The sequence below is a fragment of the Eleutherodactylus coqui genome, chromosome 7, assembly GCF_035609145.1.
Source record: "Eleutherodactylus coqui strain aEleCoq1 chromosome 7, aEleCoq1.hap1, whole genome shotgun sequence".
In the NCBI taxonomy this organism is placed as follows: domain Eukaryota; kingdom Metazoa; phylum Chordata; class Amphibia; order Anura; family Eleutherodactylidae; genus Eleutherodactylus; species Eleutherodactylus coqui.
The window spans coordinates 78583620-78604237 of record NC_089843.1 but is presented as its reverse complement, the minus strand read 5'-3'; the positions used below and the strand labels follow the sequence as shown (position 1 = coordinate 78604237).

The 20618-nt window shown below is 44.5% G+C and overlaps 1 protein-coding gene across 1 annotated transcript; it reads left to right on the top strand.

Annotated features, from left to right (window-relative positions):
- The first annotated feature begins 212 nt into the window (after positions 1 to 212).
- On the top strand, positions 213 to 18697 carry LAP3 (leucine aminopeptidase 3). Its single transcript, XM_066573251.1, has 13 exons — positions 213 to 362; positions 2140 to 2255; positions 2555 to 2609; positions 4719 to 4824; positions 5638 to 5797; positions 6921 to 7085; positions 8728 to 8886; positions 10928 to 11052; positions 13090 to 13178; positions 15183 to 15285; positions 15689 to 15768; positions 15893 to 16005; positions 18297 to 18697. Exons 1-13 carry the CDS (start codon positions 276 to 278, stop codon positions 18490 to 18492), a joined length of 1554 nt encoding a protein of 517 aa, XP_066429348.1. The 5' UTR covers positions 213 to 275; the 3' UTR covers positions 18493 to 18697.
- The last annotated feature ends 1921 nt before the right edge of the window (positions 18698 to 20618 follow it).

The following is a 20618-nucleotide window of genomic DNA, read 5'->3' as shown; positions in this document are numbered from 1 at the left end:
TGAGGGTTTTTTTTTAATAGAGTTGTAATTTTGTCTTGTATCAATTGTTAGGAGTGCTGAAGTTTGCAGCTCTTAGGTTCCTGCAGTCCTGCAGTATGGCATAGAGGCAGCAGGTGGCACACATGAGTTGGCACAAGTGTGTGCTGCATGCAGGGGATCAGCATGTGAGTTGCTATGGAGGGAGGAGGCCCATATGGGTCTCTGTGTGATGATGTCATTACCCCGTGCCTACACACATATCAGAGGACATATCAGCGCCTGACAGTGCAGAGATCATGCTGCAGCCCATCAGAGCAGTGCTGCGACGCAGCTGCTGCAGAACGCTCTCCCTGTCCGCACAGTCCTACAGTGCTGGCCGAAAGGTAAAACTTTCTTTAATGCAAATGTGAATGATGCCACAGAGGATCTGCACGGTCCTTGTTAACCTCTTCCTGTCTGCACACATTTCCTCCATGCCCTACTAGTCCTTGTTACGTATTTAAGTGTACAGAACAATACAGAACTCTGTGACTGCAGCAATATGGATGATGTCTGCGCTGCGCTCAGGTAGGTACGCCGCACTCTCAATAGGAGGCACAGGAAAAGAACGTGTGACGCTTTAATTAAATCTTAGGTGTTCAGATGGCAAAACTTCACCTTTAAAAACTTTTGGGGCTCATCCACATGAGTATTTCACTTCGGGCACATATAAAGCGATATGTTGATTAAAAAGCAATCCTCGTACACATAAATGTATTATGGGATGAGTTGTAGGGCTCAGGCCGCCTGCGCACGAACGGGTTTGATCCCGCATGCGGGAGCCCGCAGCAAAATCTGACCCTGTCCCCAGCCGGCGGGAGCTTATTTCTCTATACTAGCCCTGACGGCTCACCATGCAAGCCGTCTGTACGGAAGCTGCACAAAAATAGAACATGCTGCAAGATATTATATATATATAAAATATGTACGTATTTTTTTTCGTCCCGTGAGCAGAAATCGCAATAGCGGTCTGCTGCAAATGTTCTATCTATTCTTGCTAACAGATACGGAATGCCATGGCTCATCCGCGTGGGTGACGGATCACTGATTCTGCAATCCAAATCCGGTCATGTGCGGCCAACCTCACGCACACAAATGTACTTGGGCTGTGTATTATGCAGTGTTAAATCCCCCATTGATTTACACTGGGCCATTCAGACTTGTGGTTTTCACGAGTGTGGGAAAAAAAAATACAGCATGTCCTATTTTGGCGCGTATTACGTGCTTTATAGTATATGATTGCGTGAAATATGCATTAAAAAAATATGCATAAAGTATGCTGATGTGAGCCCTCAGGATAAATAGTCGAATGGCGAAGACTGCCATCTTTTGCTTACTATTATACATGTACTTCTAAGTGCGTCACAACCGCTCCGCAGGAAGTAGTCGCATTTTACCTAGAACCATGTCCTTGACGTGTGACCACGTAGTATTGCCTAGGCCTCTAAGCTATATAATTCAATGTGATATCGCGTGACTGTAAATGTTTATATGGCTGCGCTGTTGTTTACAAGTGGCCTACGTATAGTAAGATTAGGCGTTAAGAAAGAAGTGTCACTATCGGCCTGTTCTCCCACCACAGTCTGACACTGGGTATGGAGAGACGTGGAGATCCACATGCCAGTCCTATCCTAATTAATTAAAGCCATGCGGTACGCTGTCGCCTCAGCAGCTATAACGCTCGGCACGTTCCCTTCGTCTGTGAATGCTGGAATAGGTGAGGCAGCAGAAGGTTAGTGACGTGCAGTAATACAGGGGGCCACGGAAAAGTAACCCAGCACCACACTCTTATGAAAGCTGTCTAGAGGAAAATCTGTCTGTGTTGCCCCTAGCAACCAATCACAGTGCAGCTTTCATTTCTTATACTGCTGAGGTAAAATGAAAGCTGCCCTGTGATTGGTTGCTATGGGCAACAGAGAGATTTCCTTTTACACAGCTTTCATAAAAGTGTGGTGGTGGACTACTTTTCCGTGGCCCTTCTGTATAATGTATGCTTGGCAAGAGAAATGCCCTGAAGTAGTGTAATAAAAAAAAAAAATTGGTGTGCTGCGGTGCCCCCACTCGCCATGTGCATGCGGTGTAGGAATCGGTGCTGAGCTCCTCTACATATTCCTGTCCTAGGGGCTTGTCCTGGGGGTATATGAGAAGAATAAGGAGGATGACAAGACCGTTCTCACCCAAGCAGGAGATGCGTTTGACAATGCTGTTTCAGGGAACCTGAGAGATCAGCTGACCAGGTAAAACTACTATATCCTTCAAGTATAATTGGAGTTTATGTAAACAAAAAAAAATAAATCCTGTTATCCGTATAGTGCCAACTTATTCCGCAGCACTTTCAGGTCATTTATTTATTACCCTCCTCCAAGCTGGGTTCTCATTTTACCGACCTTGGAAGGATGGAAGGCTGAGTCAACCTTGAGCCAACTACCTGAATCATGCGGAGATTGAACTTGCAACCTTCCAGTCATGAGTGAGAGCTTAGGACTGCATTTCTGTCCCATCAACTTCCATAGTAATCTAACGTCTTCTATTACAGGTCCGGACCTGCACTGAAGAAAGGGAAAACGCGAATATTTTATGGTTTGCACAAGGTACGATCTTATCATGTAATGCGGGCTAGGTGTGAATTATCTGTTATGAGTAGATGAGGGGTAACATTTACATATCAGATTTTCCTGCCGTTCCAACGCAGGAATTCTAGTTATGTAGAACATTAATGATTTATTCAGAACTATGAGAGTCGCGTATTTAAGAGTATGTTGTCTAATTGTAAACTATTGCTGGCCTGTTTTTAGGATAGACCATGACTAGTAGGTTGGCGAGGGTCTGCTGCCTGGAACCTTGTCAAATCAGTTGGGCTGTTGTAGCCTTGCACTGAGCAGGAAGCAAACAACTCCATTCCCAATGCAGTGGCCAGGATTGCTATTACAGGCATTGAAGTGAACTTGACCTGCAGTACCAAGTCTGACCACTGCAGTAAGAACGGAGATGTCCGCTTCCTGCAGAAACCAGCACAGTGCAAGAGCACAGAGTCCCAGCTTACAGCTGATGAGTGGGGGTTCTAGACGGCAGACCCTTACCGATCTACTACTGATGGCCAAAGGATAGGCTGCTAATAGTTTACAACTGGACAACTCCTTTTAATGGTCCGTTCCACTGAAGCAGCTGGATTTCCCCTGAAGCAACTGGCACTGAAGCAGCTGGATTTCTTGACTAAGGCCGCCTGCAGACGGATGCTTCGGATCCGGCTGCGAGAATTCTCGCAGTAGGACCCGACCTGAGCGCCTGCAGAGAGCAACGCGGAACTTACCCGCTCCCGCAGCTCCGACTCTTTCATGTGCCGGCTGTCGGGGAGCCGGCGGCCAGTGAGTGACGTTTCTGTGCGGGGCTCTGCGAGCCCTGCGCAGAATTAGAGCATACCGCGGTTTGTTTTCTGCGCGAGATTTCACGCAGACAAACCGCGGCAGTCTGCATAGGATTGCGTGTTGTAATGCAATCTTATGCAGGCGTGTACGGGTGGAAATTGTGCGGTGAATCCTGCCACGGAATTTCCGCCTGTCTGCAGGCGGCCTATGACTATTGAAAATTGCTTTTTATGAAAACTATGGGAAGAGCCTCCGGTTGGAGCCTCTAGCACAGATCTGTCTACAAAAATGCTGGGCAAAATGGCGCAGTATGCTGCACTACTTTGTCAAGGAGAATGCTGGTTGGCATACCGAACCTCGGATGGACCCATTTTAGTGAATGCTGGCTGTATTGTTCTGTCATAGGACTTATGACTTTCTGTTCTTTATTCCTATGATGGAACAGAAGAGTGAAAAATGGAACGCTGATGTGAATCTAGCAAAAGCTGTATATACGAAATGTAAAGGCTGCTGCTGTTCTGGTGGACTGCATATAATGCCACATGTCCCCCTGCAGCTGCTGGCCTTGGCTACTCCAAACCAGAAAATGCAACTAAAATGAAGGCCTCAAGCACACAGCAGGTCTGGATTCCGCCTGCGAAATTCCAGACTGAGTTCGGCACTGACCACAGCGGGTGACCCTGTGTACCTGTGTGTGCAGGCAGCCTTCTTCGCCGGCGTCCGCACGGACCTGTCTTAATCCGGATTCTCTGTTCGCACTGCTAGCTGTCAGACATGGGCAGTACAGTGTTTTTTTTATTTTTACTCCTGCTTTTCCTACGGAATCTGTGGCCCATCCTGAATGAGAACTGCTGATGGGCCGCAGGTCAGATAGCTTCCATTAAAACCGCAGGCAAATGGAGGAAGCTGCGATATAAATATATGTATTTTTTTACATCCGCAAGCGGAAATCGCAATTGATTTCAGCTCGTGGGCATGAAAAATCACTTTGTCGTAGCATGCTACTGAAGATTATTGCAGCAGAACCCGGAGGTGGACGCCCGCCCAAGTAGGTTGCCCGTGTGCGTGAAGCCTAAAAACTGAGCTTTCAAGGAGATACTATTTTCTGTATACAGCTCCTATGCAGACCTGTGTGTCTCCATAGTTACAGACTATGCAGTTGTGTGTTGCTATCATTCTGTGAATGTAGCATAAGGCTCTAGTCACACTGCAACGGACCTACAGATGATACTATAGGGGGCATCAGTATATGTATACATACATTCATGCTAGTCAAGTGTGAACAAGCCTCACGCAGTAATCCATCTTACACCTATGTCCTTATTTCATTGGCAGGAGTTTCCCAGTGTGGCAGTGGTGGGATTAGGGAAATCGTCAGCTGGCGTCAATCAGCAGGAGCTCTGGAATGAAAGCAAGGAGAATATTAGAACGGCTGTATCCGGTAATGCGTGATTTGTTATCGCTGCTGTTGTATTTTCACATAGTTGTCCAGGAATCCATGGCTCGTTAATATGTGAGCTGATAGAAGAAAAAAGGTATAGGAGTTAAAGGGGTTGTACAGCATACTATGCCATCCAATTGGGCATGTTGGGTGGGACAGTTGCTGAGGCAATCATCTAACGCCTGGCAAGTTCTGTGCCCATGTCTTATTAATTAGAACAGGACCTCTGCCTGATACTCAGTGGGCATCGGTTGCCTTGGCAGCTGCCCTACCCATCGTCCAACTGAGTCTCTCTACCCTCAATGCCAGAAGAATATAGACTAATGGTCTGTCCCTGAGTGTCAGTGTTTGATTGGATGTGGAGAAGGGGATGTCTGACCCAGCACCCCCACTGAACAGAACAATAAAGGGCTTCAACACTTGCTTGACTACCCCACCTTCCCCTTTAGGATGCCTTCATACATCATATTCACTGTGGTCTTTCCATGGGGGAAAATTGCACCTAAATGGTGCAGATTTGACATGGGTTTCAACCTTTTCTATTTCAAAGATTAATACCTGTAGCATTTTTCAGCATTTACAGAGTGTGTAGGAGCACCCTTACTGTTCCATATGCAGCAATGCATCTCTGTATATGGCTATTGCTTGTACTGCGACCCAGACCAATTAATAGAAAGCAGCATTTAGCCCGAGCTGCAGAACTAGACCTGGCTCATATGTGTCCTTTGCCCGCTCATTCCATTATCTTGGAGAACCCCTTTAACCATTTACCCACCTTGACATTCTGAATGTACTTGTTGCCCTTCCATCCAGTGGGTTGCAGGCAGATGCAGGATATGGAGGTTGAACATGTCGAAGTTGATCCTTGTGGAGATGCTCAGGCAGCGGCAGAAGGTGCAGTTCTGGGGTTGTTCGAATATGATGAGCTTAAGTCAAAAAAGAAGAAAAAAGTCTCAACACGGCTGTATGGAAGGTATGTGAAATAATCCTGGTTTGCATTCATTATATACTATACTGATTGTGGCATTATAAGGGTGTAACAGCGGGGGTCGGTGTTCTCATCGATCCCCGCTGTTGCAGCAGGAGGCTGGATATCAGTCACAGCCGGCTTCTGCTGTGGGCTCACTTCTGAGCCTGTGCCAGCCACAGTAGATAAGTTTGCGCCCTGTTGCGTCAACTATCACACTGCTAGGATGTAAACTTGCGTCCTGTGCTGTTAAAGGAGTTAGACAATGCACTTTTTTAATTTATTTTTTTAAATTGTGTACCGCTGCTGGACCCGCAATGACTAGTAGTAATCTGTGAGGGAACCTAGCACCAAGTTTTAAATTCAGCGTCACCACAGGGAAAATGAAGCATTACATATCCTAATTGAAATACATGGATTGTCCATTTACTGTATGGTCATGGCAGTTCTTCCCAAACAATCAAGAGATGCTCCTTTATACATATTTTACAGCCTCCAAACGAAGCTGTGTACTATGCTGTTAACAAACGGTGGCACCGTTGCACTCTATGCTATTTATGTAGTACAGCCTTTCTAGTACTACAGTAAGTGTGTGAACAGCACGTTATGTAAATGGTATAGGTGCGCTATGTCAGTGATGTAGCTCGCCACGAATGTTAGCTTTTCAGCTGTAACTAGTAGGTGAAAGTCTGAACTAAATTCTTCAATAGGGTATCTGAAAATTGAGGGTTTTTTTGCCCATTATTTCCTATGGATGTAGGAAATAAATAAAATGGCATCGCACTTGTAATTAGACATTTGCAGGATGGATGGAGGGAAATGCCAGCTGACATGTATCCGATGTTAGCAGAAAGTATACCGTGGATAGTATCTGATACTATTAGAGCCAAAGGAGCCCCACTAAGTATTAACATATGTTAATACTACATAAAGTGGATTTGGAAGGAAAACCCTGATAGAGTCCCGCCTGTTAGTGGACCTGGCAGGACCTGCTTTAAGAGCATCATATTTGGGAGGTTCAGAACAGAGTATTGCTAGAACAGTGTTCAGCTTCCACGTAGTGAACGAGAGCTACTTATCATAGTCTGTGTCTAAGATACAATGTACTTACCAGAAATTATTCCTTTAGTCAAGACCTGGATGCCTGGCAAAAAGGCGTTTCCTATGCAGAGGGGCAGAACCTGGCGCGTTACTTGATGGAATCTCCAGCAAACTATATTACCCCATCAAAGTTTGCTGAGATACTTCAACAGAAGTTTGGAGCATTAGGAAGTGGTGTCAAGGTGTTCACAAGGTAAGGCTGCTGATGCTGTAACACATACTGATGAGACATAGTATCACATTCCAGACTGGTATATAGAAGTGTTGAAACTTTATTCACAGCCTTAAGAGCATCCAAAAAGTATGTATTTCGTTCTCTTTCAGTATCCTGGAGACCAGAACTGTACATTGTGAACTTTCAGTAGTCTAGTCTAATGGACCTTGGTTATTAACAGTATGACTTGAATCTAAAATTTGCTAAAAGGCCAGACTCAAAGAGTAGTCATAGAATGGCCATGTTTAAACAAGAATAATGTTATAAGTGGAGAGCCCCAGGGGTCGGTTCTTGGACCATTATGGTGTAATCTGTCTGTAAATCATTCAGGTGTTAAGGCCTTTTTACACTGGCTGATGATCAGACCCAAACATTCTTATGAGCACTTGTTCGCACAACTATCAGGCTGTATAAAAGGATGAATGATCAGCTGACGAGTGAGTAAATGCTTGTTCATCAGCTGATTGTGTTTAGGGCAGCATGAAATTGATCGCTGGTTGGCTGCACATCTTTGCATGTAAACAGGGAAATGTGCACTGATCAATGACAGCTGTATGAGGATGAACGATTGTATTAACGATCAGTCGTCCCCATAGAGCAGACAATCTGCCTATGTACACAGAGGGAACAAGTGTTGACTGCAGCATCGGAGCGGGGCGTGCCAATGCTGGGAAGACCAAGGGGGAAGCAAGATGGTTGTCACAGGTGGCTCTGCAATCTCTCCCAGCAAAGGTGCCTGACTCGCCGCACAGTGACAAAAAGGGTTTTACAGTCTATGAATACTAACGGTGGTTTGTCACGTGACACCAGCACCACATCCGGGACTTCTAGGGTTATCGTCGAAATAACTGACATGAGTCCTGGTAGCTTTGATTAGTAAACTGGAGGTACGCAGTTTTACTTCAGCTCAATTTTGTCTTCACAATGGCAGTCTTGCAGTAATAAAAGATATTACTTTGCAGTAAATGAAACATTGATTCACAGTTGAATTCAGTATAACATAAGTAAACCTTCAACACTCTCTCTCTATTTGACTCTAGAGGTTACTCAGTAGAATTCCCACAGTCCTAGTTATCTGCTGAGGTTTTCACTGGAAGACTATAAGGCCGATAATGAAGTTGATTTTAAAATGGGCCTTTTTCACTTTCCCTGAATTTGATTTCACCTGGTTTTGTGTAACTTGCTGTTAGTAAACAGGTCCCAAACTTTCTCCTTCACACGGCTGTTGGGAAGCTTGTAAATCCAGGCTTCCCACTTCAGAACACGTTATCTCTGCTCACACTGTGGAACTCCTCCTGTGCCTCCCCCTAACTCCTCCTTCACTTTCTGTCTTCACCTCCCCCTAACATCCTGGTATTGATGTAGCATGTCCATCTAGGCGTCCAATTGCCAAAGGGGGTTTGGAAGTACTTTTTTCCCACTTCATGGCAAATTGGTACCTGCCATTTATAGAGTGGTTCTAGATTTCGCTGGATCACCTAGGGTTTGTAAGTATAAAAAGGTTTAACTTTGAACTTGAGTCCTCTTACAGGCCGCTAATTATGTAACGGATTAAATAAACGTATTGGTCAAAACTGTTGGCATTCATCACCGAAATATATCTCCTCTTTTCAATTCCTAGATCACAGTCCTGGATAGAAGAGCAACAAATGGGAGCATTCTTAAGTGTGGCCAAAGGATCTGATGAGCCTCCTGTATTCTTGGAAGTCCATTACACTGGCAGTGTGGACCCTAATGATTCCCCTCTTGTGTTTGTAGGAAAAGGAGTCACTTTTGACAGGTCAGATGCTGTGTGATTAATAGATGTATAACCTATGTGAACATGCGCTTTACAGCCTTTACAAAATGGAATTTCTCATTGATCTCTATGGAATAGTAAGGAGACCTACTACTGGCTGTTTACCCAAATAACCATAGACCTATTACTACTGGTACACTGTGTGCCAATATCTCTGCCCAGTGCAGCAGACTGCATGTCCCATTGATGAATCTGGTGCAAGATAAAATCAACGCTCCAACGCCAGATTGCATTTAGCGTAACACATTTGGGGCTCCTTTTTTAAATGATGAAGAAAGGTGGACGGAGCCAAATGTGCAAAAACTTGAATACTTTGGGGGGGCAAATAGAAGAGAGTGTGGTGTGCAATCTGAGTGTAGTTGGTAGGACATCAGTGGGCTGGAAGCTGTGTGTATTGGTGTATACTTCCTTGCTTGGTTGTCCTAGGTAGGGCACAACTCCACTTGGTGTTTGTAATTGATCAGAGGACTCCTTATGCTGCAGGCCTTCCTGCGTGCCAGGGGGAACCTTCCCAGGGACCCTCAACTAGTGAAGTAAATTAATGGAGAGAAAGAAACTGCTTTTTTTTGTGGTGCAGTTTGGGACTCGTGCAAAATTTCAGTCACTCATATGGTCTGGTCAAAATGGTTCGTTATTGAACAAATGGAACAGTACAACGCGTTTTGGTCTCAGAATAGAATCGTACTTGGGTACATAAGCATATATGTTAGCGCTGTATACTGGCAGAGTGGGCATATGCCAATTGTCAGTGAAGAGTCAATCAGTAAACCAGCCTGAGTTGTGTTTGATGAAACTTTGAGGCGGCCTTCACATGGCCAAAAAATTGTGCAAGATTTGTGCATTGTAAGACGCACAAATATGAACCCCATTTTTTTGAATGGGGTCATACACATAAGCGGTTTTCCTGCATGGCACCGCAATGCTATGCAGGAAACACATTGAAGGATGTTCTACCTTCCTGCGATATCGCCCATCGCCTTTAATGGGGCGGCAGAAGCAGCAGCGCCAGCCCGATTCAAAGCAATGGGAGAACTCTGCCGCAGCTGTCGCGGGGAATTCCCTTCATCCCCGCAGTCATGCGTGTCTGTTTTCATATGACAATTTCTCTCATCTACGGGGCTTTCACATGGATGGCAAGGGCGATATTGGGCAGTGATTGATGGCCCAATGACACCTGTGTGAAACTTCCCCGAGGCCATTCTATAATCAATAGAGTAACACCGTGTCCACAAACTGGTGTAAAGGCACTTATTGATTTGTCCCATCCAAATGTCTAAATCCATTCCTTTAGGGGTATTCTCATCTCAGACTTCTATGACATATCCACAAAAGTCTGATAGATGCAGATCCCACAACTGGGACGTAGATCCATCTCCAGAACGGATTTCTCCAGCCCAGTTGTATGTGGTGGTCAGGATTACAGAAACTGGTAAGGGGGTCTGTCCTGTTTCCGTAACTCGCTTCTTCGGGAGTTATAGACCCAGCATAATACAGCACTGCTTGTCTGTCTCTGTCTTCCTGGCCACTTCATACAAGTCCCAATTGTGGCCTTAACCCTTTCCAATCCAATTTGTATCCTGGTTTTCCTAGGGGGCTTACTCTTTTTCTGCCGTTATACAACGGCGCTATCTGCTGGCTAAAGCCAGTACTGCATGAGGTGACACATTGGATAGGCTCCGACAGCAGAGAGGCTGGCCATATACAGTAAGAGAACCCCGACGGACGCCTTCCAATATCGGAGCTGTACAGCCTTAAATCATAATGTCTTCAGAAGTCAGTGGATTGGAAAGGGTTAATTAGCTGAGAATGGGAGTACCCCTGTTCTTTAAGTTGTTTTTTTGAAAATAAAATAAAATTTTAACATAGAATTTTATTTTTCCGATCTTCTTCCTTTTTTTGTTCTTTTGAGAAGTGTTTAATATTAGAAATCTGCTCGTGGGCAATATATTGTGCATTGCTAGATTCCTTTTTAAACCCTGTAAAAAAAATATATATATATATATTTTTTTTTTCTTTTCCCAAGCGGTGGGATTTCCATAAAGCCATCATCTGGAATGGATGCAATGCGAGCAGATATGGGTGGAGCCGCAACAGTCTGTTCTGCTATCTTTACTGCTGCAACTCTCAAGCTACCCATTAACCTCATCGGTAGGTAAATGTGGATTGTAAATAAAATCTAAATGGCCACTAACTTGTGCTTCTATATAATAGCCAGTGTGATAACTAGCAAAACTGCTTTTACTTTATATACCTAAAATAATGGGGGAAGGGTGTGTGCTTGAAAAATCCCTTAAGTGCTGTCTTCCTCCCCCCTACCTTGCTGTCCACTGTCTATAACATAGTAACATAGTTCGTAAGGCTGAATGAAGACCATGTCCATCTAGTCCAGCCTGTCTAGCCTCCTGTTTTGTTGATCCAGAGGAAGGCAAAAAACCCCAAGAGCAGAAGCCAATTAGCCCTTTTGGGGTAAAAATTCCTTCCCGACTCCCTAATGGCAATCAGACTGTTCCCTGGATCAACCCCTAATAGTTCCTACCTGCCTGTATACCCGGATTAACAAATAACCTTAGATTTATAGCCTATAATATCCTTCCTCTCCAGAAAGACATCAAGTCCCCTTTTAAACTCCTCTATGGATTTTGCCATCACTACATCCTCAGGCAGAGAGTTCCACAGTCTAACTGCTCTAACAGTAAAGAACCCTTTTCTGTGTTGGTGATGAAACCTGCTTTCCTCTAATCGTAGCGGATGTCCTCTTGTTACCGTCTCAGTCCTGGGTATAAACAGATCCTGGGAGAGATCCTTGTACTGTCCCCTCATGTACTTATACATGGTTATTTGATCACCTCTTAGCCGTCTTTTTTCCACGGTAAATAATCCCAATTTGGATAGCCTCTCTGGGTATTCCAGTCCCTTCATTCCATGTATTAGTTTAGTTGCCCTTCTTTGAACCCCCTCAAGCACTGTAACATCTTTCCTGAGCACCAGTGACCAGAACTGTACGCAGTATTCCATGTGAGGCCTGACAAGTGCCTTATATAATGGAAGGATAATGTTCTCATCCTTCGCCACTATACCTCTTTTAATGCATCCCAAAACTTTATTTGCCTTTGCAGCAGCTGACTGGCATTGGTTACTCCAGTTTAGTCTATAATCCACTAGTACCTCTAGGTCTTTTTCCATATCACTTTTCCCTAGCGGTACCCCATTAAGTGAATATGCTCTCACATGATTGACATATGCTTGGACACTAGAGCTAGGTAGCAAGCCGTGGTGCTCATTGAACGGTATACAGAGAAGATGGGGGAGAGAGATGCACACAGACATGCCTGCTGCAGGAGCTAATGCTGAGACCTCTGCTGTGGCTTATTCAGATGTACACTGCTAATCTTGCTGTACGCGCCTACAGGATGAGATTGTGAGTAAAGGACAGAAAATGGCATGTCTGTCCACAGTCTATAGCACACAGCACCACAGGCAGGCACCTCCTGCAAGTTCTGAGAAGACTGAAAATCAGATCTGCACCCTGCAAAGTGGTAGATAGAGAAAATGCAGAATGCATTGAAAATAGCAACAAATGTTGTTGTTCCTCATGTACACCCAGCAGCTTATTCCTAGAACCCAAGTACACAATTTAACATCCACCTTTTCTGCTTTTGTTTGTTTTATAAAGGCTATATAAAATGTAGCAACTTTTTTTTTTTTTTTTGGAAGACCTGCAAGTCTCTTAATAGCTGTATACACAAAACTGTAGAATATTTGGAAAGTTGATTGATTTTAATGCATTGGAATAATATGTACACTTTTTGCAACTCTTAAGGGAAAAAAGCCAGAACAAACAAGAGGACAAAGGTCTTACACAAGGACACAATTTTTCTGCTTGCTTTCATTAACACATCATGTAAAGCCTTTTTATGACGCTTATGATTAACCTGCAATTAATTGCTCCGAACGCAATTCTGTACTAAGTAACATCTGTCGCGTAGACCAGCAGCTGCTCTGTCAGCCAAGCCTTTGAACCTGCTCGATTCCCCAGTGACTGTCAAGCACGCCACCATTCTAATTGCTCTGTTAGAAGCCTATAGCTGCTCTGAGCTTATCAATAGGATCTTTACACCTTGGATTTGATACTTTTTACTCTTTCCTCATGTAAAACTAATGATACGTTTAATCTCCTCCTGTAAGGTTTGGCCCCACTGTGTGAAAATATGCCCAGTGGAAGAGCTAATAAACCCGGGGACGTTGTGAAGGCCAAGAACGGAAAAACAATCCAGGTAATCCTCTATCCCCGGCTGTAATTGCACTGATTATCTTGGGGCTGATTGGAGTGTAATGGCCATAACTAATACAACATATAACCTTTGCTCCTTGGTTACGCTGATTCTTCAGTCTCTAGTAAACATTTTATTAGCCCCCCGCTCCTGGATTAGAGAAGCAAGAAAATAAGGACACGCGTAATGGGGCCCATGAAGAGGTTAGTCCGTGGAAGTGTCCATGCACATTGTAAAGCATGACCGGGTTCTCACGTTGTACGTTGGAAACACCTTAATAACTATCCGTAGAAGCGTGGACCGCACAAGGTGTGGGGCCTGTGGTGTAACTCGCCTTTTAGGTAGCCTGCACATGGGCGGATTTTTGCTGCGGAGTCCGCGACAGGTGTCCACACTGCATATCCGCAGAAAGTACCATCATAGATTGCTATGGAAAAAACGCTTTTTCCTGTATGCTTGCGGAAACCAATTTTCACTTAGAAAAGCGTCATACACAACCGCTCCTTTTTTCAATTACTCGCCATATCATGTAATGTGATATTTTTGTGCTGAGTTCACACGTTAAACTGAGTTTAAAAAGAAATTGGACGTAGGGAGAGATTTATTAAGACCGTCTTTATGTATGTCATTCTTAATATTATCCCTGTTGATGCTTGATGTGCCTAATATAGGAGGAGGCACACACCTCTTTATATAGTAGGCGCATCTCAACTGCTCCGGGTGTGCCTACACAGAAATCTGCACCAGCTAGCGGATGGAGCAGATGTTTAGTTTATGCCAGTTTCTGTGTGTGCGTGTATGTATGTATGTATGTGTGTATATATATATATATATATATAAATTTCTCTTCCCGGTGTTGTACAAACTTGAAATTTGCCACGACCATTCTTTACATCCTAATAGGAAAAGCAAAGGTGGTTGCAACTTCAATATTCAATTGAAGCGTCAAAAACTGTGAAAATCCACGATACATTAGATAGTTCTTTTCTCACAAACCATAAAGCCCAGGGAAATGATTTGTATACTAAGGAGAATCTTCCTCACCACTATGTGTATATACTGAAGAGAATCTACCTCACGTGTGTGTGTGTGTGTGTGTGTACACTGAGGAGAATCTAACTGACCTCTATGTGAATATACTGAGGAGAATCTAACTGACCTCTATGTGAATATACTGAGGAGAATCTAACTGACCTGTGTGTGTGCGCATATACGGAGGAGAATCTAACTGACCTCTGTGTGTACATACTGAAAGGCTGTAAAGTACAGTCATGGACTGTAGGGATGGAGCATGCCTTTAAGCTTAAGAAAGGGCTGCAACCTCCATTCAAAGGTAAAAAGTGAGGAGAGTGGGAGGGGTGGCACATTCTGCAGAAGGACATCAGTACATGCAGTCTGAGGAGAATCTAACACTCCTCTATTAGTTATACATGTCAGCCAGGCTTCCTCCTCAAAGCCACGCCCCCTTTTGGGGAAACTGCACACCACTGTCACAACATTTTTATGCAAGCAGAGCTTGTGCCAAATGTATCCTTTATTTTTTACACCAAAAAAGCATTCGTAAATATCCGCTTCAGTGGCTTCTGGCCAGGGGTAGAGCAGCGGTACCCACCGCTCTAAACCCAGAAGAAGTTGGCTGTGATTGTGTGCCATTCATTGTGCACCTGGTTACTAATTGCAGGTTTCTGTGGCCATGGCAGAATCGCCCCTGAAGCCTGTAATTGGCTGAGCAGTCACATGCGCAATGAACCACAGTGGAGTATACAGTTGTGGGGACCAGGGCTCCAGCTCTGCATGGGGAGACGTTGAGGAGACAAGTATGTTCTTCCCTTTTTCTCTTATATTTTACACCACCATTCCATGAATTTTTTGAGTCCAGGGCAATCCCTTTAAATCAAAAGTCCAGGGCAAGTATGTATAAACATGCCCTATATAACCTAACTGCAGCTTAGTCCATTTTATATGTAGTTTTAAACCCCATCCAGTAAAGCTGATGTTCACTTACAGGTAGATAACACGGATGCAGAAGGACGACTGCTGCTGGCTGATGCCCTTTGTTATGCGCACAGCTTCAATGCAAGAGCCATAGTGAATGCAGCAACGTTAACAGGTACAGTATGCCAACGGCATGAACAGACTGAGGAAACTGTAGCATCCAGTCCTCTTACTTTCTCTTTAGCCGATGTGTAATACGCTTAAATGACTGCAGGGTTCTACATATGTTAAATGGTTGTAGCGACTCCTGTAGGTCACACTAGGGGAGTATTATGCAAACGTCCCTGTATTGGAGACACTTCTCCCTGTATTGTGCACATTACAGCAGCCGTGCTGCTTTATGGCAACTGCAAAAAATGAGCATTAACAGGCAGAAAAGTTTCAATACTTTTTCCCGGAAGTGCTGGCATTAGGCTCTCATCCATACTTTCTACTCCATTTCTGTAGCGATCCTCAGTAGAATATAATTGTGTAGATCTACTTGCTTCTGATGAGCTAACGCAGTTGTCATCATTTAGGTGCAATGATTGTGGCGCTGGGATCTGCAGCCACTGGGGTGTTCACCAATTCCTCTTGGCTTTGGGGTCATCTTCAGGAGGTACAAAACTTTTTTGCTTCAATATCTTCTTTAATATGTCATTGCTCTGGATGTTACTCTGGTCTGCTATCCAGTGTGATGCCATCTACATTGCTGAGTCTACTTCATTCCCCGCTCTCTGCAGGCCAGCATTGTGACGGGGGATCGTGTATGGAGAATGCCTGTCTTTGAGCACTACACTAAACAAGTGACGGAGTCGGCTCTGGCAGACCTTAACAACGTCGGGAAGGATAGCCGGTAATGGCTCTTAAACGTGTACCTGCGATGGCTACAGCAGTCTTTATAATAGTCTGTTAGGTTGTCAAAGGGGTTGACCAATGTTCGAAAAATATGTCTGCTTCTCCCAAACACGGCACCACCCTTATTTGTGGGCTGTGTCTGGTATTGCAGCTCCGCTTCCATTCACTTCAGTCTAGCTGGGCTGCAGTACCACACACAACTCTATGAACAAGGGTTGCACTGTTTGGAAGAAAGCAGCCATATTTTTTTAACCCCAGACAACCCCTTTTAGAGGGTTATTTTCATCATAGGCACAGGTTGCAGAGGTGGATATATAGATATGCCATTCATGCCTATTTCCAGGATGGGGTTCATACAAACTTCATTAATTTCTATGAGAATTCTGAAGAGCGCTTCCCCAGGCAGAATGGAGATCAGACATTTATGGCATATCTAGAGGATTTGTCCCTGATGGGAATACCTATTAAATTCTCTTAAAAATGGACCCAAAAAACTGAGTTGCAGATAGCAAAAACTCTAGCAGTTGGTTTTGACAAGAACTCCTCATCAAGCTAGTAGTACGAGGAAAGTATAGCCTCCAGCCATTGTGCGGTGTCGTGGTGCAAATGGAGATTTTCCAGCCTGTTAAAAAAGAGAAGAATAGCAGATCGGTGTCTATAGCCAACTAGGCTCATATAATAGGGGCTTAATAGTTTGGATACACCCTTATCTTTTGATAGGTCTCCTGAAGACTAACAGCCTCGTGTCCTGTTCCTGACTGCTACCATGACCACTCTGCAAAGGCCTGGGGTCCAGGATAGGCAAGGATCCCTTTTATTAAAGGATAGGGTCACACAGCTGAAACCTTCCACTATTTGTGTCCCCCTGTTCTTGTCACTGCAAGGATGCTTCTTCCCATGCAAATAAGGGAGATGGAATAAATTCTCCACGGTGCCACCTATTGAAAGGCAGCATTCCTTCAAGCCAAAGTCAGACTTATTATACAAGCCTTGTTAGAGGAGGATTTATTCCATCCCCCTTATTTGCATATTACCCAGAGGAGCGTGCGTGGCCATTTGAGTCTCCTCACTTAGTTTATAGTATAGTTGCTCTCCCTAAGGAGAAGAGATACCGTTTCTGACCCACGTCCCAGGCCTCACACTAGCAAAGCCAGACTGCTACTGTACACTGATGAAGGGCAAAAACCCTGAAACAGCTGTCTGTACATGGAGTCTGGCTTTGCTTTTAATTTCCGGTAATTGTAACAAGGCTTGTATAAAAAGTCTGACTTTGGCTTGAAGGAATGCTGCCTTTCAATAGGTGGCACTGTGAAGGATTTATTCCATCTCCCTTATTTGCATATTACCCAGAGGAGCGTGCGTGGCCATTTGAGTCTCCTCACTTAGTTTATAGTATAGTTGCTCTCCCTAAGGAGAAAAGATAGCATTTCTGACCCTCTTCCCATGCAATGACATTACTGTAAATGGAGCGCTGGCCAAGCGTGTGGCCGGCACTTCATTCATATTAATGACACTAACGAAAGTATCTGAGTGGATACCGCTTGGGTATCTTCGCAGGCCCATTGAATGTGAATGAAGTGTTAGTACGCTTGTACGACCAGCACCCTTTTTAGTCTACGTCTCACTGCAGGGGTACAGTAATCCTGTAGTGAGGAGGACAAGGTGCATAGGACACCCGTTCTTGAGATGGGTGGGAGTCTCAGTGCTGAGACCCCCCCCCCCACAAATTACTAAGTTACCCCGTAACTTATGGATAGGGGATAACTTGCAATTGTGGAACGACCCCTTTTTACATAAAACTGTCTACTAGGGCATTGTACAAGGAATGCCTGAACCAGGTTCACTTTTGAGAGATTCCCATCTGTTTCGGTGAGATCTTGCATAAGTGTTTGCAAAGATTTTCAACATAGTATGCAAGTTTAAAATATAATTTAAACATTCTGCATTTCAGTCACATGTCAGAAGAAGTGGGGGTCCAAGTGCCAAGACCCCCCCCCCCCCCAATTGCTAAAACAAACGGGCAGAAACGCTCATCTGAGCACTGTGCCTATTCAGCTGTCATTGCAAACCATGGTGTCCGTAAACCGCTCTGAACAGGCACAGCGCTCAGATGAGAGCTTCAGCTGGCTCATTCTAGCAATTGGCGGGGTCTCGGCACCTGAATCCCCACAGATCAAAACTTTTGGCATGTCCCTATGATATATTAAAAGTTTATAAAAAGTTTAGTTCCCCTTTTAAACAGCACAATCTTCTAAAAGTGGTGTAACCTCTCCTTCCCACCTATTACAGGTCTGGTGGTGCTTGCACAGCCGCTGCCTTCTTGAAGGAGTTTGTCACAACCCCGCACTGGGCTCACCTAGATATAGCCGGAGTCATGTCCAACAAGGATGAAGTGCCTTACCTGCGCAAGGGCATGTCTGGCCGCCCCACCAGGACGTTGGTAGAGTTTGCAGATCGGCTAAGTAAAGACAAGAAACCCACCTAATTCTGCCAGCAGTTTTCAGTCGCAGGATCTGCTCTCATCTCAGTGAATAGAATGAACTAAACATGAAAAAATAAGATTTTTTTGTTTTGCACTTATTTTTTTACTAACGCAACCAAAGTAAATCCTGAATATGACTGCAACCTTATGGGGTGTTATACGTGCAGAATGGAGTGTGCCGTAAAATAAAGAACAGATGAAGAAATTACTTAGTGTGGGATCTCGTCTGTGAAAGACACTGGGGGAAAAAAAGTGATCTTTGTATTTTGGGGGCACAAAGCATAAAAATAACTTTCTGATGCCTTTCCAGCTCCAGAGACCTGGTGTCCTGCAACCCCATTACAGGAGTCATCTCACTGTGGGATATACATTGGTACACATGGGAGGGGCTCCAAGGGGCAGGAAAGGAGGGGGGTCTTCTGAAAAGCGACCCTTCGATTCTGGACAATGATGGCTGCACTGCTTCTCAGACTACCTGATGCACACAGTACATTAGTATGCATTGCTAGTCTTAAGACACTACAGATGTCTTGTGCTTTAGCTTGACTCTTAACATATTACAACGGTTTGAGGCTGATTTACACGGGACGATTGCCGTTTTGATCGTTGAAAACCTTACGCTCCTGCTGGGTTTTGAACGATAATTGTCCCATGTGAAAGCATGCTGAAACTGAATGACTGGACGAGAATCGTTCAGTTTAAGCATGCCCAAAATCTGAACAACACATCGTACTGAATGCCCACTGCTTATAGTGAATGGAGAGGGCAGGGGGGAGAACTCTCCTCCAGCCGCGCTGTCAGCAATACTCGCTCCTGTGGAACAGCATGGGAGTGAGTATACATGGAGACGAATGTCAGGCAAAGTTTGCCTAAAGCCCCATTTACACGCAAAGATGATCGCTCAAAATTCGTTCAACAGATAGGTAGAATGACAGTTTGAGTGACCGTTTTGCATAAGCTGCTAATGAGCACTAATGCCTATTAGCAGCTTATTACCTTCATTTGCATGTAAATGAGCCTCCAGCAGCTGTATGCAGAGAACAGCAGGTGGTCTGTTCTTTTCATACCATTCCTATTTTCTGTGCTCCCCGCTCAGAACACAGTGTGCGGCCCCTGCTATCAGCTCTCCTGCTTGGACGATGGATTTTATGCTCACCTAAAAATCATTGTTCAGCTGAAGAGTGAAAGATGGGAGCATTTACACAGATCTGTTATCGCTCAAACGATGGCTTTTGAGCGATAATTGTTGTGTGTAAATGGGGCTTAACACTCTTCCCGTGTAAATGGGCCTTTAGTTCCACTTTGAATTACTTTTTATAATGAGTTTTGTTGTGTTAAGGTAAGGGAACAATATCTTTAGAATGGGTGAAGATAAGATAACTTTCTGCACCCTGCTATCGCAAACAAGGTAAAATTTGCTGCATCTGTATCTGCTGCTCTGACCTAACCAGCACGGCTCATTAATGCTGTTTAATCAAAGCAACATGTCGTGTCTTAAGGCCTCGTTCACACTAGCGCTGTTTTAGCGCATTAGAAGCACGCAAAGAAAGCGCTTTTAGAACCAATGATATCCTACAGAGCCGTTCAGATGAAAGAACTCTAGACGCGCTAAACACTTACACCTAACCAAGGTAGGACATGCAACTGCACAGTTCACATCTAAGGTCCGTGGTGCGTGAAAAGAAAGGACCTGACCTATCTTTGGTGCGTGCTTTCCATAGACTTCTATGGGAGCTGGATAACACGCAACTCATTAAAATGGCTTGAAATCCTGTTCACGCAATTTACGCTGCGGACATTCCGCAGGATTTCCGCCATGTGTAAACATACCCTAAGGCCCAATGTCCATGGGTAGATTTGATTTGCGGAACCCACAAATCAAGCCGCCCATAGGGATGCATTAGTATCCTTAAAACAATTTAAAGTATGCGGATGTGATCTTTTTTTTTTTTTTTTTTCTGGTGTGCGAACCGCACGTGCGGGAGAAAGTCACAGCATGCTCCATTTTCTGTGGATTCCTGCAGCTGTCACTGTGGATGTGCCATGGATCCACGGGAAAGCAGATGTTAAAAAAGAAAAAAAAAAGGACTGCGCATAGCACACCGCCCGGCGGGCCGAGCGCGTCTGCA